The following is a 17,828-nucleotide window of genomic DNA, read 5'->3' as shown; positions in this document are numbered from 1 at the left end:
TTTGTTGTCAGCGGCCGAGCTGAGTGCATACCTTTTTGATAATGAAGTCTATCAAACAGTAACCTAACAAATGCATTAAAGTAGAATTGGTGCCCGGAGTGTCCCTTTAAGGGATTCATTGACAGTTGGAGTTGGGAGGACCTGATGGGAGACTGTGATGATATAGTCGACAAGTACAGAGTTCCCTAAAATTTGAACTGCACAAAATAATGGAACACTGTATGAAAATCTGGGACTCCTGCTTGGATTGTAAAATGTTATAATTTGTCTTTTTTCACATTCCAGTTATTCACTAAAGCGTTAAATTCTGGGCATTCAAACAGCGTTCTTTAGCAAACTGAGAATTTTTGGGAATGCAAAGAGAATTTCAGACCAAACTAGCCGAACTCGAAGCATTCAGATACGGTCTCTGGGCCTTAGATTTTAAATTCACTTGATTCTCTTTGAATTCCCGATAATTCTCTTTAGTAAATAACTCTGAAAGTGAACTCAAAGTAAATTCCAAATTTAAGGCCAATATATCTGAATTCGAATATTTCTGCAGGTCAACAATTTTTTATTTATTTTTTTAAAGTTTAACTACTTTAGCCTAAAATGTAAAATTCACTTGAATCTAACGCAGTAAGAATGAATGTGGTAATTCGGCTGCCTGGCGCAGTAATGGCTGGCCCTGGCACAGTCACAGAGTGGGAGTGGGAGTGGATGTGGGTGTGTAATTTATTCTCCAACAGGGAATAAGCGGTCACTAGAGGGAGTTTCTTCTAGCTATTTTTCTTACACAACCAGCTTTTCTGTGTTGGTATAAAGCAGCTGCTGTCATTCAACACTCTCACAATAGCAGAATCTGCTCTCAGACATGTTAACCTCTGCATCCCTGCACTGCTGGCCTACTCTAGGCAGGAGAAGGGTCTTCTTCCTGCTGCAGACATGCAGGGTGACTGGGACACAGACCAGGACCATAGCAGGGGCTGCAGCGGGGGTAGCAGAGGGGGACAAGAGATTAAAAACCTTTGAAGATCTGCCTGGCCCCTCTGTGCTGCAGAGCATATACTGGGTCCTGCTGAGAGGATACATTCTACACTCACATGAGTTACAAGTAAGTTTAACCTTTTCAGTGCCAAATATAGCATTGGTTGTTTGGGTGCAGCCTCGAACGTGCTATAGCTATTGTTCTATGCGTTTCCCACGGCTGTTACGCAGAAGTGTGCTATATTTAGTGTTGTTGTGTTAGATCGTAGGGACACGAAGAGGTTTAGCCCGAGAATTGTGGGGAATTGACAAGGAAACTGCAATATATCAGGTTACAATATCAAAACTGGAAAAATTGTCCCGCAGATCTTTTTTATCCAGTTAAGCTATCTGGCCATAGCATGTGTGATTCACATTCTCTAAAGCGTTCTGTTCTCAATTACATGCTACCCAGGGTAACCCCCAATGTTTTTTAGATATCATGAATTCTTAGTGAATTTCACATTTAAAGGGACGCCGTTCCAGACCCTTATAAGTTTAGCGTGCTGAAATGTTTTATGTGTGAAATGTCCTGTTTGTTTTTTGTTTAGTTTTTTCATTTTACAAAAAAATGCAGATTCAAAAAATATTGTAACTGTTATAAATGAACTTTTGTTACACTTCCTGGTTGTCAATCAGAGAGTTAAGTGAAGCTAAACTCAAAAGGAAGCAATTGCCTAAGGCACGGGTTTGCAATCCAGTCCTCTAGTGCCCCCATCCAGTCCAGAGTTTAGGGACTACCTTGTCATGTCGAAAGTTTTTTTCTCTTTCTTCTAAAAACACATTGGACACAACAGGGTAATCCCTAGACCTTGGACTGGTAGAGGGTACATGAGGAATGGGTTAGGAACTACTGGCCTAGAGTAGCTGCCTTGCAAAGACTTCTCACTGAGCTGTATTAGGAAGTCTGTGATTGGACAGTCACAGAAAGTCTGGGCGGGGTTAGAAGGGGAGGGCCTGCAAAGGCTGCAGACAAGAGATATCAACATTTTTAGACATACCTCTAATGGAAAAAATGCTAAATTAAGGGCACGCATGTTTTTTGGGGGTATATCTATTAAACAATGATATTTAATTACATTTTTGTATTTCGGCAGAGGAGTGTCCCTTTAAGGCCAGAGGAGCTGAACTGAAAGCATAGCTGGACTTAAAGGATTGATCCAGTTCAGTTATATTTCATTAAATTTGCCCCATTCCATAGTCCGGGCGATGGCGGTAGGTAGCAGGTATGTCACTCTGATGTTAAGTTCTTTCTCACTGCTGATAATTTAGGGGACGGATTTTCCATGAGCTGTGGAAAAGTAAAAGTTGGTCAGCATATCACACCATTTGTTCATATTGGTAATGAAACGTTACCTTGTTTAATTCAGGATTAGATTAACAGTAATCTTATAATAATCCCCTCGTCGGACTCTAGCTGAAACTCACGTGGGATTCCTCACATAACAGTGAAAAATATCTGGGAGACTCGAATACCTTTCACCAACAGCTGTCCATTAAATGTAATAAAATGTATATAAAATAACTTTGTTTCCAGAAATAAGACATTCTGGGGTAAACTCCTCTAAAACATGGGAGTACACCATGTGAAAAACGGGCCTGGACAAAAGCAGTCAGTGCTGGGTTTACACAAAAAAACCAAACAAACTGGTTTTAAACTTTGTAATGTGAGATGAAACCAATAACAAATCCAAGGAACATTCACTGGACAATAAATGGTTTATTGACCTGCATTACTGTGTCATAGAGGAGTTTATCCCAATGGTTGAAAGAGGAATGTCGTTAAAATAAATCCGATTCTAGGACACTGCACACAGTAAGTTGTTTACTATGACCTTCTTATTTTGAGTATTCGATGACGAGTTTTGATGCAACTAATAGAGAGAGTAGTGTTTTGGGAGTGCACCGCCACGGGGTAATGTGCTATAGTGAGAATGCCAGAAATTTAAGTGGATTTCACATTAAATAAACCAAAGAAGCCCAAATGGAAGCTTTGCTGATTTGAAGATTTTTTTTTATTTTTTTTTTTCTATTTTGGTATTAAATTTACTTTGAATTGCTCCCAATTCTCACTTTAGTAATAAAATAAATAAAAACGTGCCAGTAATCCTAGCACATGTTTCTACAGAGTACAATAGTTACGGGTGGTTGTTTGTTTTTTCACTTGTTCTCTATGTAACATCTAGTATTTGCATTTCAAAATAATCTATTAATATTGCGAACTTTCAGATCATCTTCAAGGAGAAATATGGACCGATGTGGAAATCGTCGTTTGGACAATATCAAGTGGTTAATGTTGCAGACGTGAACTTGGTAGAAACTGTCCTCAGGCAGGAGGGGAAATACCCGATGAGGTGTGACATGGTTCTATGGAAAGTACATCGTCATATGAGGGATCTGGCCTATGGTCCATTGACAGAGTGAGTTTGAAGAATGTATTTTACGGAGATCTCTTGTCTGGATAACTCTAAATTGTCTGCATCATCATAGCATATTCAAAAAATATTGTGATCTGCTGTGTGCATTATCTTTACATTTGTTTACCAAACAATGTATTGGTTGTTAGAGTTTTGTGTGTTTATAAAAAAAAAAAAATTAAAATATAATGGTTGTAGACCAGTGGTCCCCAACCCAGGTGCACTGGGCGGGTTTAAATGATTAAATGGACACTCCAGAGGTTTATGGGACGAGATCAGATTCTTTAGACCAGAATGAGAATTTGAGCGGTTTCCTGGTGAGAAGGGGATTTGCCTCATGCTGCTGGCTTCAAGAGCCTGAAATGTAAACTTTGTTGTTTTTTTATGTTGTGTTTTTTTTTTTTTTGTTTTTTTTTAATTCACATTTTTGCAGCATGTTTTAATCAGCTATCTGTATAATGTATTACAAAACATGAGGTAGTGTGACTGTTGTTTCTCTTTAATATCAATGTTGGGCGGGGGGGGGGCAACTGAATAATAATAATTATTTTTTTTAATGAGTTTGAAGTTTCAATAGCAAATAAGTAGTGAATATTACATAAAGTGTCTGGTTTTTCAAATCCATGTTTGAATATGGTATTTCTAAAGGGAACCCCATGTTCCGTGCTTTTTAGGGAAGGCCACCGCTGGCACAGGCTGCGGACTGTGCTGAATAAGAGAATGTTGCTGCCCCAGGAGGTGGTGTTGTACACTGGATCACTCAATGAAGTGGTTACAGACTTTCTGCTCAGACTGGATGAGATGAGAAAGGAATCTCCTTCAGGAGTTATGGTCAATGACCTACCAAATGCCCTCTACAGATTCGCCTTCGAAGGTAATTTTTGGGGAGGGGAAAGATGCTAAAAGAAAACTACTTCTGTTTTCCAGATCTTTATAATTGTTTTGTTATTCACTCACATTTTCTGCATCCTGTGGATTGGTACTTGAAAACCCAACAATATTTAGAGTTTATGTGCTCCTGGCATGAAATCAATTATGTAATCACTGCATTTTCATTGATATGGAACTTTTTGATTTCTTACCTAAGGTCCATTAGCACCGATAGCAGCTTCTGCTACTGCAGTCAATGAGCCAAGAGGTCTGTGTTTGAGGTAAGCCTGGCAGTGCAGGGTTTAGCTAGTTGGCTGAGCGTTATCAACGGACACTCAGAGCCAGTGAGCTAACCATGCACTCAGGACTTCACTCGGGAGAAGTGATGGAAGCTCATAAGAAGAAACATCCATCTCTCTGGCTGAGATAGTGGAGACCGAGAATGGCATTCAGCAAACCCCAGATAAGAAGTCACACCAATTTAAAAAATAGTTGGACTACTTATCATGGTAGGATGCCAGGGCACTCCTGAAACCATAACCACTATAGCCCACAACTAGCCAGGCTGTGGAATTCACAAGGTGGCAAATACTTGGCGAGACAGCAAGCCTAAAAATCCTTCTTACAGTTACGGTATTTTAAAATCTTTGGTCCATCGGAACTTACCAAAATTCTGGTCCATAATCTTGGTAATTTACTAAACTACAAATTAATAGCCAAATTAAATTTACAAAATCCAGCATGGGAGTTTACAAACCAGAATCATTTTGGAAAAATTGGTTCTTGGGTCCCAAATTTGCATCTTTAATTTTGGCACCGCAGCAACTACCATATGTTGTTGTAGTTATGGTGTCTAGAATGTTCATTTAACGATCACAGATTTTCTTATTCATGATTTTTATTTATTTTTTCTTCTTTTAGGTATTTCTTACATATTGTTTGAGACTCGGATCGGCTGCTTGGAGAAACAGATACCCTCGGAAACCCAGAAGTTCATTGACTCCATTGGCAGTATGATGAAGAATCACGTCATTGCTTCTATTTTGCCAGAGTGGACCAACAGAGTACTGCCATTTTTTAAACGCTATATAGAAAGCTGGGACAACATCTTCTCATTTGGTGGGTGACAAATTCAAAGGAAATTTTTTTTATTTATTTTTTTTATTGCACAATTTTTCTAGTAACATTAAAAAGGGCATTCTACAAAAATAAAATTTGTAGTAACAAGAAAGCAAAAAACAAACAAACTACACTAACAGAACCTAGGTCGGGGGTGACCAAAAGGTAGATCTACAACTCCCATAATGCTTTGCATGCCTTTAGAATGGCATCATGGAAGTTGAAGTTTTAAACTATCTGGATTACATAGTTGAAAAGAGACTTGCGTCCAAGTTCAGCCTACTCACACACGTTTTTGCTGTTGATCAAAAAAAAAGGCAAAAAAAACCCCAGTCTGAATCGCTTCCAATTTTGCAACAAACTAGGAAAAAATTCCTTCTTGACCCCAAAATAGCAGTCAGATGTCTCCTTGGATCAGGCAGATATTACCCCACTAATTAGAAATTTCTATCCCTGTATGTTATGTTTTTGGAAGTATTTATCCAATTGCTGTTTAAACATCTGTATGGACTGTGATAAAACCACCTCTTCAGGCAGAGAATTCCATATCCTTATTGCTCTTACTGTAAAAAATCAAAAACTTTTCTTTGCCTTAGATTAAATCTCCTTTCTTCCGGCCTAAATGCGTGACCACATGTCCTATGTATAGCCCTGTTTATGAATTGATTTCCAGATAATGGTTTGAACTGGCCTTGAATTTATTTGTATAATGTTATCATATCCCCTCTGAGGCGCCGTTTTTCCAAACTATAGAGATTTAAATTTCTTAACCTTTCTTCGTAACTAAAATTCTCCATTCCTTTTTATCAATTTTGTAGCTCGTCTCTGCAATTTTTCTAGTGCCGTGATATCCTTCTATAGAACAGGTGCCCAAAATTGCACAGCATATTCAAAGTGTGGTCTTTATAAATAGGCAAAATTATATTTTCATCCCTGAGAATTTATGCCCCTATTTATACATGACATTTACATTTACATTTACATTAATTTTCTTTAACTGCTGTAGCACCTTGTCTCAAGTCATCCAATCACAAGTTATCTGTAAGTTTTTTTTTGTTTGTTTCTTTTTTTTGCATATCTCTTGCCATAGGATCATCATTAATATATACTGAAGTTATTTAAAAGTTCTGCCTTTTCCTGGTCTTTATTAACTAACAGACCTATCTGTTTCCAGTGTACCTACACTTTCATTTTTTTGGGGGGGGGGGGTTTTTTTTTTTTATAATTGATGTACTCGAAAAATGTTTTGAGGTTGGTTTTGCATTCTTTGGCTATCAATTTCTTATTTTCTAGTTTAGCCACTTTTAGTTGCCTTTTGCCAATTTTATTTCTTATATAGGATGCCTCTGATTTGTCCAATTTTAAATGGCCTTTTCTTATTTTTAATCTCTCGATTTACTTCTCTACTAAACCACATTGGTTTCAATTTGTTTCTTTTATATTTATTACCCAATGGTACATCCTGAGAAATGTACCTTTCTAATATTTGTTTGAAGAGTTTCCATTTAAATATCCTCAGTGTTTCTTTCTTTAAGGAGCTTATGCCAGTCGATATGTTGTGGAGCTGCCCTAATCTTACTGAAATTGGCTTTTTTTAAATTATATGTTTTAGTATACCCCACGTTCTTTTGTTTTTTGAGTTTATTTAAAACATTACCATATTGTGATCACTATTTCTCAAATGCTCCCCTACTTGAATGTTGGTCAAAATCTATCCCAATTTATGTCCGGGTAATTAAAATCTCCAATAATGAACGTGTTACCTCGATTTGCAGCTTTCCCAATTTTACAGCTGTTCTTACTCATTAATATTTACATTAGGTGGTTTATAACATACCCCATAAATAATTGATTTCCCTTAATTTGCCCCAAGCAGATATCTACCCATAAAGCTTCCACATTTTCCTTGTCACACTCCACATGCCTAAGATTTGACTTTAACTCATGGTTGACATACAAACATACCCCACCACCCTTCTTGTTTTTCCTATCCTTCCTAAATAGTGTGTACCCATTTAAGTTAACTGCCCAGTCCTGTGTCTCATCCCACCATGTTTCCGTGATGCCTATTATATTATTTAGTGTATGCTATTGCCTCTAGTTCCCCCTTTTTGTTATATAGACTCCTTGCATTAGTAAGCATACATTTAATATTATCAGGAGTCTTTTGTACTTTTTGTGAATTTTGATCAATATTACATACCTCCTCTGTTCTGAGCTAGCCCCACCCCCCTTACACTGAGCTAAAGCCGATCTCCTTTCTGTCCTATCTCTCGGTTGCCATGACCCCCTCCTCCTTTACTACTAGTTTAAAAATCTCCTCCAACCTTCTAGCCATCCTATCCCCCAGCACAGCAGACCCTCTCCCATTTAGGTGCAACCCATCACGACTATACAAACGCAAAATCGGCCCAGTGCTCCAAAAACCCTCTTTCCTGCACCAAGACTTCAGCCACGCATTGACCTCTCTAATCTCCCGCTGCCTTTCTGCTGTAGCGGGCGGCACAGGTAACATTTCTGAAAATATTACCTTGGAGGTCCTTTTCTTTAGCTTACTTCCTAGTTCCCTGAACTCATTCTTTAGGACCTTCCTTTTTCCTCTGACTTTTTCATTGGTACCAATATGGACCATGACAGCTGGGTCATCTTCAGCTCCTCTCAATAATCCCTCCATTCTGTCGGCAACATGCCGGACCCGAGCACCCGGGAGACGGCAAACTGTCCGGTTGAGACGATCAGATTGGCAGATTACCCTATCTACTCTCTTAATAATAGAGTCCCCTACCACCACAGCCTGTCTAGACTTCCTTACACTCTCAACCCCACCCGTACTAGAGGGGCTGTTCCCACGGCTGTTAGAAGGATCAGCTTCCTGCAGTACAGCTACTCCTGAGCTGATGCTCCCAACATCTTCACACAAATGGGCAAATCTGTGAGGCTGCACTAGATCAGGACTAGCTAAACCTTTCCTCTTCCCTCCTCCCCGCTTCCTCGCCCCACTGTTACCCAGCTATGTGCCTGCTCACCAACCGTCTCATCTCCTCTCACTCCACTACCTGCACCCACTAAACTCTGCTCAGTGAGCAGCAGACTCCTCTCGATTGTCAGTCTCCCTCAATGTTGCAATTTGCCTCTCCAGATCTCCAATCTGAGCTTCCAGAAAAGCCACTCGCTCACACCCACCACAGAGGTATGGACCCTGGACAGATTTATCCAGGCATGCATACATGCAGCAGGATGTGCACTGAGTAAAACTCGCAATCTTGCTAGCACTCATCCCCAGTTACCAAAACACAAGTGAGCAATAATAATAAAACTACTTACCCTCTTGGTTTAAACTCCCTTTCAGTTTAAACTCCTGTTGTTGTTGTTGTTGCATCTCGTACTTTAAATAGTCTACTTTCAAGCAAACTCCAGTGAGCAAGCTCTGTGCGTCAGTAGTGTATTTATATTGGCAATACAAATCCCACACAAGTGGAAATTAAGGTTCCTCTCAGAAATGCATCCTATATCATTCAGTGTAATAACAATAATAATATTTACAGCTCAGGGAGCACTTGGAAATTGGCAACCAGCTCAATGAACCTTTCTTCATTAAATGGTTTGATTCTATACAGGGCTGATAGCAAAGCCTTAAAATCCACTCCAATCCATAGCATACACAGCAGGGATACATGTTTACTACCCGGGATACATGTTTACTACCCGGGATACATGTTTACTACCCGGGATACATGTTTACTACCCGGGGCACATGTTTACTACCCGGGGCACATGTTTACTACCCGGGGCACATGTTTACTACCCGGGGCACATGTTTACTACCCGGGGCACATGTTTACTACCCGGGGCACATGTTTACTACCCGGGGCACATGTTTACTACCCGGGACACATGTTTACTACCCGGGATACCTTTTCACTTGCTGGTGGCTAGTGAAAATTCTGAGCCCGAATATTTATATTACTTGCGCTTTCTCCTTAATCCCTATGTATATTTAGACAAATGGAGGTCATTTAGTTGCTCCAATGGCCATTGGAGGGATGCCCGCCTGCCAACGTCAAGGCAGACCCCCCCTAAGCGGGTCCTAACACTGACCCTCCAGCCTGCTTCCTTGAGCTTCTGGCAAAGATATCTCTAATGAGACAGAAAGGGGTATTTTTTATATACACCCCTTTACTTATTAACCCTTAATAGGGAACACATGGGATGGGCAGCAGCATTGTAACCAGGCTGTGTGATACAAAGTAAATACAAATACAAAAAGAGAAGTCCTGCGCTTTTTGGTTTTTACTATATATTGGGGCTGATGTGTATTGTAGTCGCTGCTGCTGGCCCAGCAGTAATGGGACTAAGCGCAGGACTTCTCTTTTTGTATTTGTATTTACTTTGTATCACACAGCCTGGTTACAATGCTGCTGCCCATCCCATGTGTTCCCTATTAAGGGTTAATAAGTAAAGGGGTGTATATAAAAAATACCCCTTTCTGTCTCATTAGAGATATCTTTGCCAGAAGCTCAAGGAAGCAGGCTGGAGGGTCAGTGTTAGGACCCGCTTAGGGGGGGTCTGCCTTGACGTTGGCAGGCGGGCATCCCTCCAATGGCCATTGGAGCAACTAAATGACCTCCATTTGTCTAAATATACATAGGGATTAAGGAGAAAGCGCAAGTAACATTTTCTTTTCTTTGGTTTTTACTATATATTGGGGCTGATGTGTATTGTAGTCGCTGCTGCTGGCCCAGCAGTAATGGGACTAAGCGCAGGACTTCTCTTTTTGTATTTGTATTTACTTTGTATCACACAGCCTGGTTACAATGCTGCTGCCCATCCCATGTGTTCCCTATTAAGGGTTAATAAGTAAAGGGGTGTATATAAAAAATACCCCTTTCTGTCTCATTAGAGATATCTTTGCCAGAAGCTCAAGGAAGCAGGCTGGAGGGTCAGTGTTAGGACCCGCTTAGGGGGGGGTCTGCCTTGACGTTGGCAGGCGGGCATCCCTCCAATGGCCATTGGAGCAACTAAATGACCTCCATTTGTCTAAATATACATAGGGATTAAGGAGAAAGCGCAAGTAACATTTTCTTTTCTTTGGTTTTTACTATATATTGGGGCTGATGTGTATTGTAGTCGCTGCTGCTGGCCCAGCAGTAATCGGACTAAGCGCAGGACTTCTCTTTTTGTATTTGTATTTACTTTGTATCACACAGCCTGGTTACAATGCTGCTGCCCATCCCATGTGTTCCCTATTAAGGGTTAATAAGTAAAGGGGTGTATATAAAAAATACCCCTTTCTGTCTCATTAGAGATATCTTTGCCAGAAGCTCAAGGAAGCAGGCTGGAGGGTCAGTGTTAGGACCCGCTTAGGGGGGGTCTGCCTTGACGTTGGCAGGCGGGCATCCCTCCAATGGCCATTGGAGCAACTAAATGACCTCCATTTGTCTAAATATACATAGGGATTAAGGAGAAAGCGCAAGTAACATTTTCTTTTCTTTGGTTTTTACTATATATTGGGGCTGATGTGTATTGTAGTCGCTGCTGCTGGCCCAGCAGTAATGGGACTAAGCGCAGGACTTCTCTTTTTGTATTCGAATATTTATATTGTTTTAGGTCACACAATTGGATTGAAAAGACCTGCCTTTACCCAGGAGTAAGGGGATGTATACAATGAGGAATTTGCAATAACTGTTAACATAGACAGGTTGGTTTGACTACTATCTGATACATTTGGCTTCTCTCATTACATTGAATGAGACCTTTGATGACTTGGATTGATTGAATGGTCTAAACACCATAAACACTTTGCATCGTTGCAAATGGTACTTCAAACACGATGAGCACGCTGCCATTTCTAACAATGGGGTCTAGCAGAAGGGATTTGTAAAAACAGCAGCCACTATAAGAAAGGCCACCATGACAGTCAGGCATCCTGCAATACTTTATTCCGTTTTGCCAGAGTCCATTATTTTGCCTATTGTGTGTCATGTGCAAACCACATACACTACTAATATATGAGTTCCTTCTCCCCTCCCCAGAGATACAACGAACAGCTGATACTAACTGTATGAACTGAGGCGTAAAGAGCTGTTCAAATAATTCTATGTGATGATTGGAACTGCTTTTTTGAGGTGTAACTACTTATCCCATAATCTCCTAGTGGACAGGAAATTTGGGATAAAGTCTCTCACCACAAACCAAAATACAAGGCTCCTGATTGGAGAATGTTAAGCTAGTGTTGGAGGGGTCTGCCAGTAGCTGCAGAGAGACTCACTAAGAAGTCCCCAAGGTATAATTTTAAAAGGTAAATAACTTTTTTATTTTTTTATTTGTTGCCAATATTTCTGATACGAAATATTAAATACAATTGTGCCCTATTTTACCTAAAGTAACCCTTAACTCAATCATATTCCTCAGTTTTAAAAAATAATAGCACATGTATTGTGTTCACTGACTGATAGCCCTGCCCCTCTATAGGGAAAAAGTTGATCGACCAAAAGATGGAGAAGATCCAGGAGCGTTTGGAGCGCGGTGAAGAAGTACAGGGTGAATACCTGACGTATTTACTCTCCAGTGGCCAACTAACAGACAAAGAGGTGTATGGCAGTGTGGCAGAGTTGCTATTGGCCGGAGTAGACACGGTATGTGAATAATGGGTTCTTTTAGATTTAAAAATATAAAAAAAAATTGTGGAATTTATTTTTTTTCCCTTAGTCTTTATGTACTAAGAAAGTACTAATTCTTCATTATCCCTGATTGGAGCTGTACAGTCTGTACTACAATAAGAGGCTCAACTGCAAAGAGGAATCCAGGCTCCTGCCCCCGTTTTTATGCCAAGTTATAATCCTTGGCTACCTATCCTGCTCGACCCTTTTCTATTCTCAGGGGTAACGTGTGACCTTGTATTGCCCTCACCATGTGGTGGCGCTGTGATAACATTCTTCTCTTTCTCTCCAGACTTCCAACACACTGTCCTGGGCTCTGTATCATCTGTCAAAAAACCCAGAGATACAGGATGAGCTTTATAAAGAGGTGACAGGGGTCATCCCTGGAGAAACTATACCCACTGCGCAGGACATCTCCAAAATGCCACTGCTGAGGGCTGTAATTAAAGAAACGCTCAGGTAGATTCTGCTTGAATTTAGTTATGTCCCTCACATTTATAGAAACACTGATGTAGGCTCTGCTGGGATTTACCTAACAATTCAGTTGAAAGCGAAGATAGAAAATCTAATTCAGGGAGACCCGACACTCCCCAAAAAGGAAAGGTTTAATATAAATATATAGAACTGGGTTTCAACTCTCATAATTAAATAATTTAGCACTGGTGGGTTTTTCAAATATTCATTTATATCTGAGGAGTAAAAAATAAAGAAATAATTTTACATTAAACTAACATGCTGAATATATATATATATATATATATATATATATATATATAGTTAATACAATGTTAAACAAAAATCTGCACATCAGTCAAGCCATAAGACTTGCTTTTCCCACAGAAATAACAAATTTGCAGTGATGTTACAACCGCAAAGGATTCTGGGTGGGCATATGCAAATTACTTTTAACGAAGAATCACATTTTTGCCTCATTCCATTTTAAACATGGATTCCTTTTAATCTGTGTTTGCTGTATACAACAGCTTGAAACACAATATAGGAAAAGATGCAAAACCAAAAGTCTTTTTGCAGTAAAATTCCTTTATTAGATATATGTGAAAAGTGATCAACGTTTCAGCCCTCGTCCGGGCTTTCCTCAGGATCAATGCATGTCTAATACACATCACAAACTCTTTTGTTTGCGATGTGTATTAGACCTGCATTGATCCTGAGGAAAGCCCCGGACGACGGCTGAAACGTTGATGTCTTCACATTTATCTAATAAAGGAATTTTACTACGAAAAGACTGTGGGTGCAAGCCATTTACTGTTTATTTGTATATTTTGGCTATGGCTGCTAGATGCAACTGGCATTATACAGAATAGTCAGAGTGCAAGGACCTGTGGAGATTTTCTATATATATTTATTTTAATAGTTTTTGTGTTTTTTTTTTTTTCTCTAGATATAAATAAATTATTTATTTTTTAAATACACTAGAGCTACCTAAATTAAGGCCAACCACATTTAATTAGTACATGAATATATTTATTTTTATTAAAGTTTGTTTGGGTTTAAATATTATCCCACAAGGAATAAAAAAAAAAAGGCTCCACTGTAATGTTTATCCTTTTAAAAGTGACTTGGGGACAAAAAAAATATTTGATTTTAAATAGCATGGGCCTGAGACATCTATAAAAGTTCTTCCATGAGAAGTCAAGCAATTGCGCGCAAACAAAGGGAGTTTGCCGATATGCATGAAGCCATTTCTGCCCAAACCGCTCCTAACAGCCAGTGAGGTGTGTCTGCCAATTCAATTATAAAAGAAATCGTCACTTTCATAAACTGTCACAAATATGACAGACTACAGACACAAAAAGCACTTCAGCTTTCTGGAGTGTTCATTTAAGATGAAAGTATCAGTATTTGGAGATTGAAAGTGATGACAGCATTTATTATTTTAAATTAAAAAAAAAAAATCTATAAATGTTTGAACTAATTGTGCCTCTATTTTTCAGGATGTACCCAGTTATACCAACGAATTCCAGAGTTGCGGTTGAGAAAGCGATAAATATAGGAGATTATAACTTCCCAAAAGGTGTAAGTAAACGTTACCATTGTGCCGTGCGTGGCACACCCAGAAAACAGAAAATGGCAAAGATGGCTGCCACCAATGCTTGCTTTTAGATGCTTAATTTATAGGTGCTCATAGGTAAAAATACTGCAAACCTTGCTCTCATGCATACATTATATATTGCATTAGTGGTACTAGGTAGGGGAGGTGAGGTCATTTAATCTGTCCACTTCTGCATTCAAAAATTCGCATTCTCTACACTTTTTATACACAGACACACATAAGATACACACATGCAGATTCACATTCACACATACAGATACACAGACACACTCACTGACACACACACATACAGACATACAATGACACACATACAGATTCACACAGTTACAAACACCTGACATACAGATACACAGGGGCACACATTAAAACACAGAACCAAAGATACAGATACAAAGACACACAGATCTACGTGCAGCCGCACTAGCGATGGTTCCACCCCTGTTTGTATTATATTGTGGACCTTGTCGTGAGGAATTGTCCATCTTTGGGAGGTTCCTTAAAATAACATGAATGTGACTGATTGCGTTTAGAAATCATTGATTAATGTGTGAATCAAGCTGCCCCCCAGTTCTGACTCGTGTTTCTGACTTCTATTTGTAGACCCTTTTCGCTCTCTGTCACTACGTCATAGCTCGAGGAGAGGACAATTTTCCTGAACCGAATAAATTTCTCCCTCATCGCTGGTTCCGTGAACAGCGGGTAAAGAATAACCCTTTCAGTTCAATCCCTTTTGGCTATGGCGTCCGAGCCTGCGTAGGACGGCGGATAGCAGAGCTAGAAATGCACTTGGCATTATCTCGGGTAAGTGTGCGCTATGATACGATCCATTTGTGAAGTCATATGTTGATGATTCTAGTTATGAAAATCTGCTCTTTCAAATGCCGTCCATTATCTGTCAGTCACAGGAGAAGGGGGTGCTTGTGATTTGTTTAAAGGACCACTATAGTGCCCTGAGGGTGCCCCCACCCTCAGGGTCCCACTCCCACCAGGCTGAAGGGGGTTAAACACTCACCTTTCTCCGGCACTGGGGACTCTCCTCCCTCTTCTGATGTCATCGGCTGAATGCGCGGCAAGAGCCGCGCGCGCATTCAGCCAGTCCATAGGAAAGCATTCTCAAGGCTTTCCTATGCATGCTGGTGTCTTCTTCTCACTTTGAAAATCACAGTGAGAAGCGCGGAAGCGCCTCTAGCGACTGTCAATGAGACAGCCACTAGAGGCTGGATTAACCCATATTTAAACATAGCAGTTTCTCTGAAACTGCTATGTTTACAGCAGGCAGAGTTAACCCTAGATGGACCTGGCACCCAGACCACTTCATTAAGCTGAAGTGGTCTGGGTGCCCATAGTGATCCTCTAAGGATGGAGTAGTTTCCATGTTAACTCCCAGAAAAAGTTTATTAAAGTTTTGGAAAATACACCTGAGATTGTAAATTGAGCTTTCAAACTAGAAAGTACAGAAACGTTGTGTCACGACAGCTAGTGTGGTCCAGCACGCAGAACTACGTAACATCTACATAGACAGAACAGAAAAGGATCGACCGTAAACCGGTCCTTCGAGTGGCCGGACTAATACGTTAAAGACAAGGAATGGTCAAGGGATAGCCGAGGTCAAGGAAGCCAGAAATACACAATATCATTCGACAAGCCAAGACCGGGAAACCAGAAATCAGAATAGTCAGAAATAGCCAGAACGTGCGTCGGTCGCACCGGTTGGGCGGCGCGTCGGGGCCTGTGAAACTTTGACATCACTTGCGGTATGTTATATATCTGCACAAAAAAAAACCTCCTGACCAAAAACCTAAGCATTTATCAGCACAGTAACTTGGTAAATAGTCATGAGCACTAAATAGGGATAGTTGATCTGGCTTCTGATAATAGAATTGTACGATCACTGCTGGAATCTGTGCCTGGCTGTTACAGACAGTTTAGTTAACTAGTTATCATTATTATTGGTATTTATATGGCGTCAACTTATTCGGCAGCGCTCTACATTAATATAAAAGGTGGAATTTGTCAATAAAATGAGACAATTACCAAATGTTACAGGAACAATAGGTTGAAGAGGGCCCTGTTCAGACAAGCTTACAGGCTAAAGGAGGTGGGGTACCAAACACAATAGGCAGTACTTCAAGGAAGACCTCAAACAAACAATAAGATGGGAAAGTAGCAGAGCTGGTGGTGAGAGTGGAGTGCGGCCCTTTAGGAGAGAGCAAGAGGCAGATTTGTAAAGTTGCTGTCATTAGACTGATACTCCTGGTGTAGGACACTTTTCCGTTACACGTTACTCTATTCTGTTGTATGGAGGTAATCATAGTATGATTTTATTTCTCGTTTAATAGTTTCTTCTTGCCTCCCCAGATAATGCAGAAGTACGAGGTTAAGCCGGATCCCAATGGTGGAGAGATTAAAGCTATGGCAAGGATTGTTCTGGCCCCTCACAAACCTATAAACTTGAAATTTCTGAAAAGGGACTCTTTGTCTTTGCAATCTGCTTGACCATCATTTACAATTCCAATCGAGGTTTCATCACACAGAACTGGAGTCAATGTCTGAGCGTGGATTTCACAATTCCCTTAAACACCCAGCCCTTGATATTACTTCAATATCTCAACTTCATCATCAAAAAGTTAATTCACGTTTGCCGTTAGTAATAAATGAATGCCATGATTTTTATTAAAATACAATCATTTTATTGGTGGACTCCTCAAACCAGCTAAATTTAAAACATGTATCATCTCCAGCACTGACCCCCATATTCCTGGTGCAAGACAGAACTGGCGGCCACAATGGTCAAGTCCTTTGTAAATTTTAATTTTTGTCAAAATGTTTTGAAGATTTTTTTTTTTTTTCTTTAAATTCTTTATTCCGGTCTTTCTAAACCATGGTGTGTTTTGTTTTGGGGTTTTTGTTTGTTTGTTTTTTTTTGTCTGTTCCCTTGAATGCATGTGAAATAAGGTCATTTCGGTAACATTACAGTGTAAACGGGAAACATTAGACGAGGTCATACTAACAAAAAGATCTTCGAGTTTTAACGACAATTTTCGGTTTATTAAATCAACTGCAAAGTGTTAAACTTGAGCTATACAATTTGTCTCTATAAGAACCTTACAAAAAATGGAAATATCCTTATCATAATAATATATATTTTAATCTATGAAGTTGATAATTACATCGTATCAATACGTTTCTAACCATTTTAATATAATTCCTTGCTTTATGTATGGGGATGTGCAGTAAGAGTGGAATAAGGCATTGTTTATTTTTATTAAGTCACAGTTCAGGGAACAGAATGTGAGATTCCTGACTGGGTCACACAGCGGGGTAACTACCGAATGATACAGGATTGCAAATGGGGCCAATCACAGAGGCAGCACAGCAGTTGAATTTAATTCTGCATTGGTTTTCTATTTCACTGTTAGTGGAATCATTTTAGGAATTTACTATTGTCTCCAGCTTTGCTTATCTCTGGTATTTCAACAAAGAACTCCCTGAGCCTGTTCCAGGTCAATGACAATAAACACTGCCTAATTTTATGACCCCCTCCCCCCTGACTTTCTCTCTCTGTGTCACACGGCAGATATACTTTTACTGTAATGCTACCCTCTGTCCCTCTCCATGTCATCTTTGTATCTGTAAACACACCTTCCAACAGGTGATTTGCTCCTGACAAGATGCTGAGCA

At 39.8% G+C, this 17,828-nt stretch overlaps 1 protein-coding gene across 2 annotated transcripts; it reads left to right on the top strand.

Moving 5' to 3' along the window:
* The first annotated feature begins 604 nt into the window (after positions 1-604).
* Positions 605-16,839, top strand: LOC134571154 (sterol 26-hydroxylase, mitochondrial-like). Of its 2 annotated transcripts, XM_063429280.1 has the most exons (10): positions 1,038-1,096; positions 2,106-2,234; positions 3,238-3,428; positions 4,100-4,299; positions 5,217-5,414; positions 11,886-12,049; positions 12,366-12,532; positions 14,029-14,110; positions 14,748-14,948; positions 16,506-16,839. In XM_063429280.1, the coding sequence occupies exons 3-10, from the start codon at positions 3,265-3,267 to the stop codon at positions 16,641-16,643; spliced, it is 1,314 nt and encodes a 437-aa protein (XP_063285350.1). In that variant the 5' UTR covers positions 1,038-1,096; positions 2,106-2,234; positions 3,238-3,264; the 3' UTR covers positions 16,644-16,839. The 2 variants fall into 2 exon arrangements, with proteins under 2 accessions (XP_063285349.1, XP_063285350.1); XM_063429279.1 differs by lacking the exon at positions 2,106-2,234 and having other exon boundaries at positions 605-1,096.
* Positions 16,840-17,828: the final 989 nt, after the last annotated feature.

The sequence above is a fragment of the Pelobates fuscus genome, chromosome 8, assembly GCF_036172605.1.
Source record: "Pelobates fuscus isolate aPelFus1 chromosome 8, aPelFus1.pri, whole genome shotgun sequence".
NCBI lineage: Eukaryota > Metazoa > Chordata > Amphibia > Anura > Pelobatidae > Pelobates > Pelobates fuscus.
The sequence above is the reverse complement of the archived record's forward strand: the minus strand, read 5'-3'. Positions and strand labels throughout refer to the sequence as shown.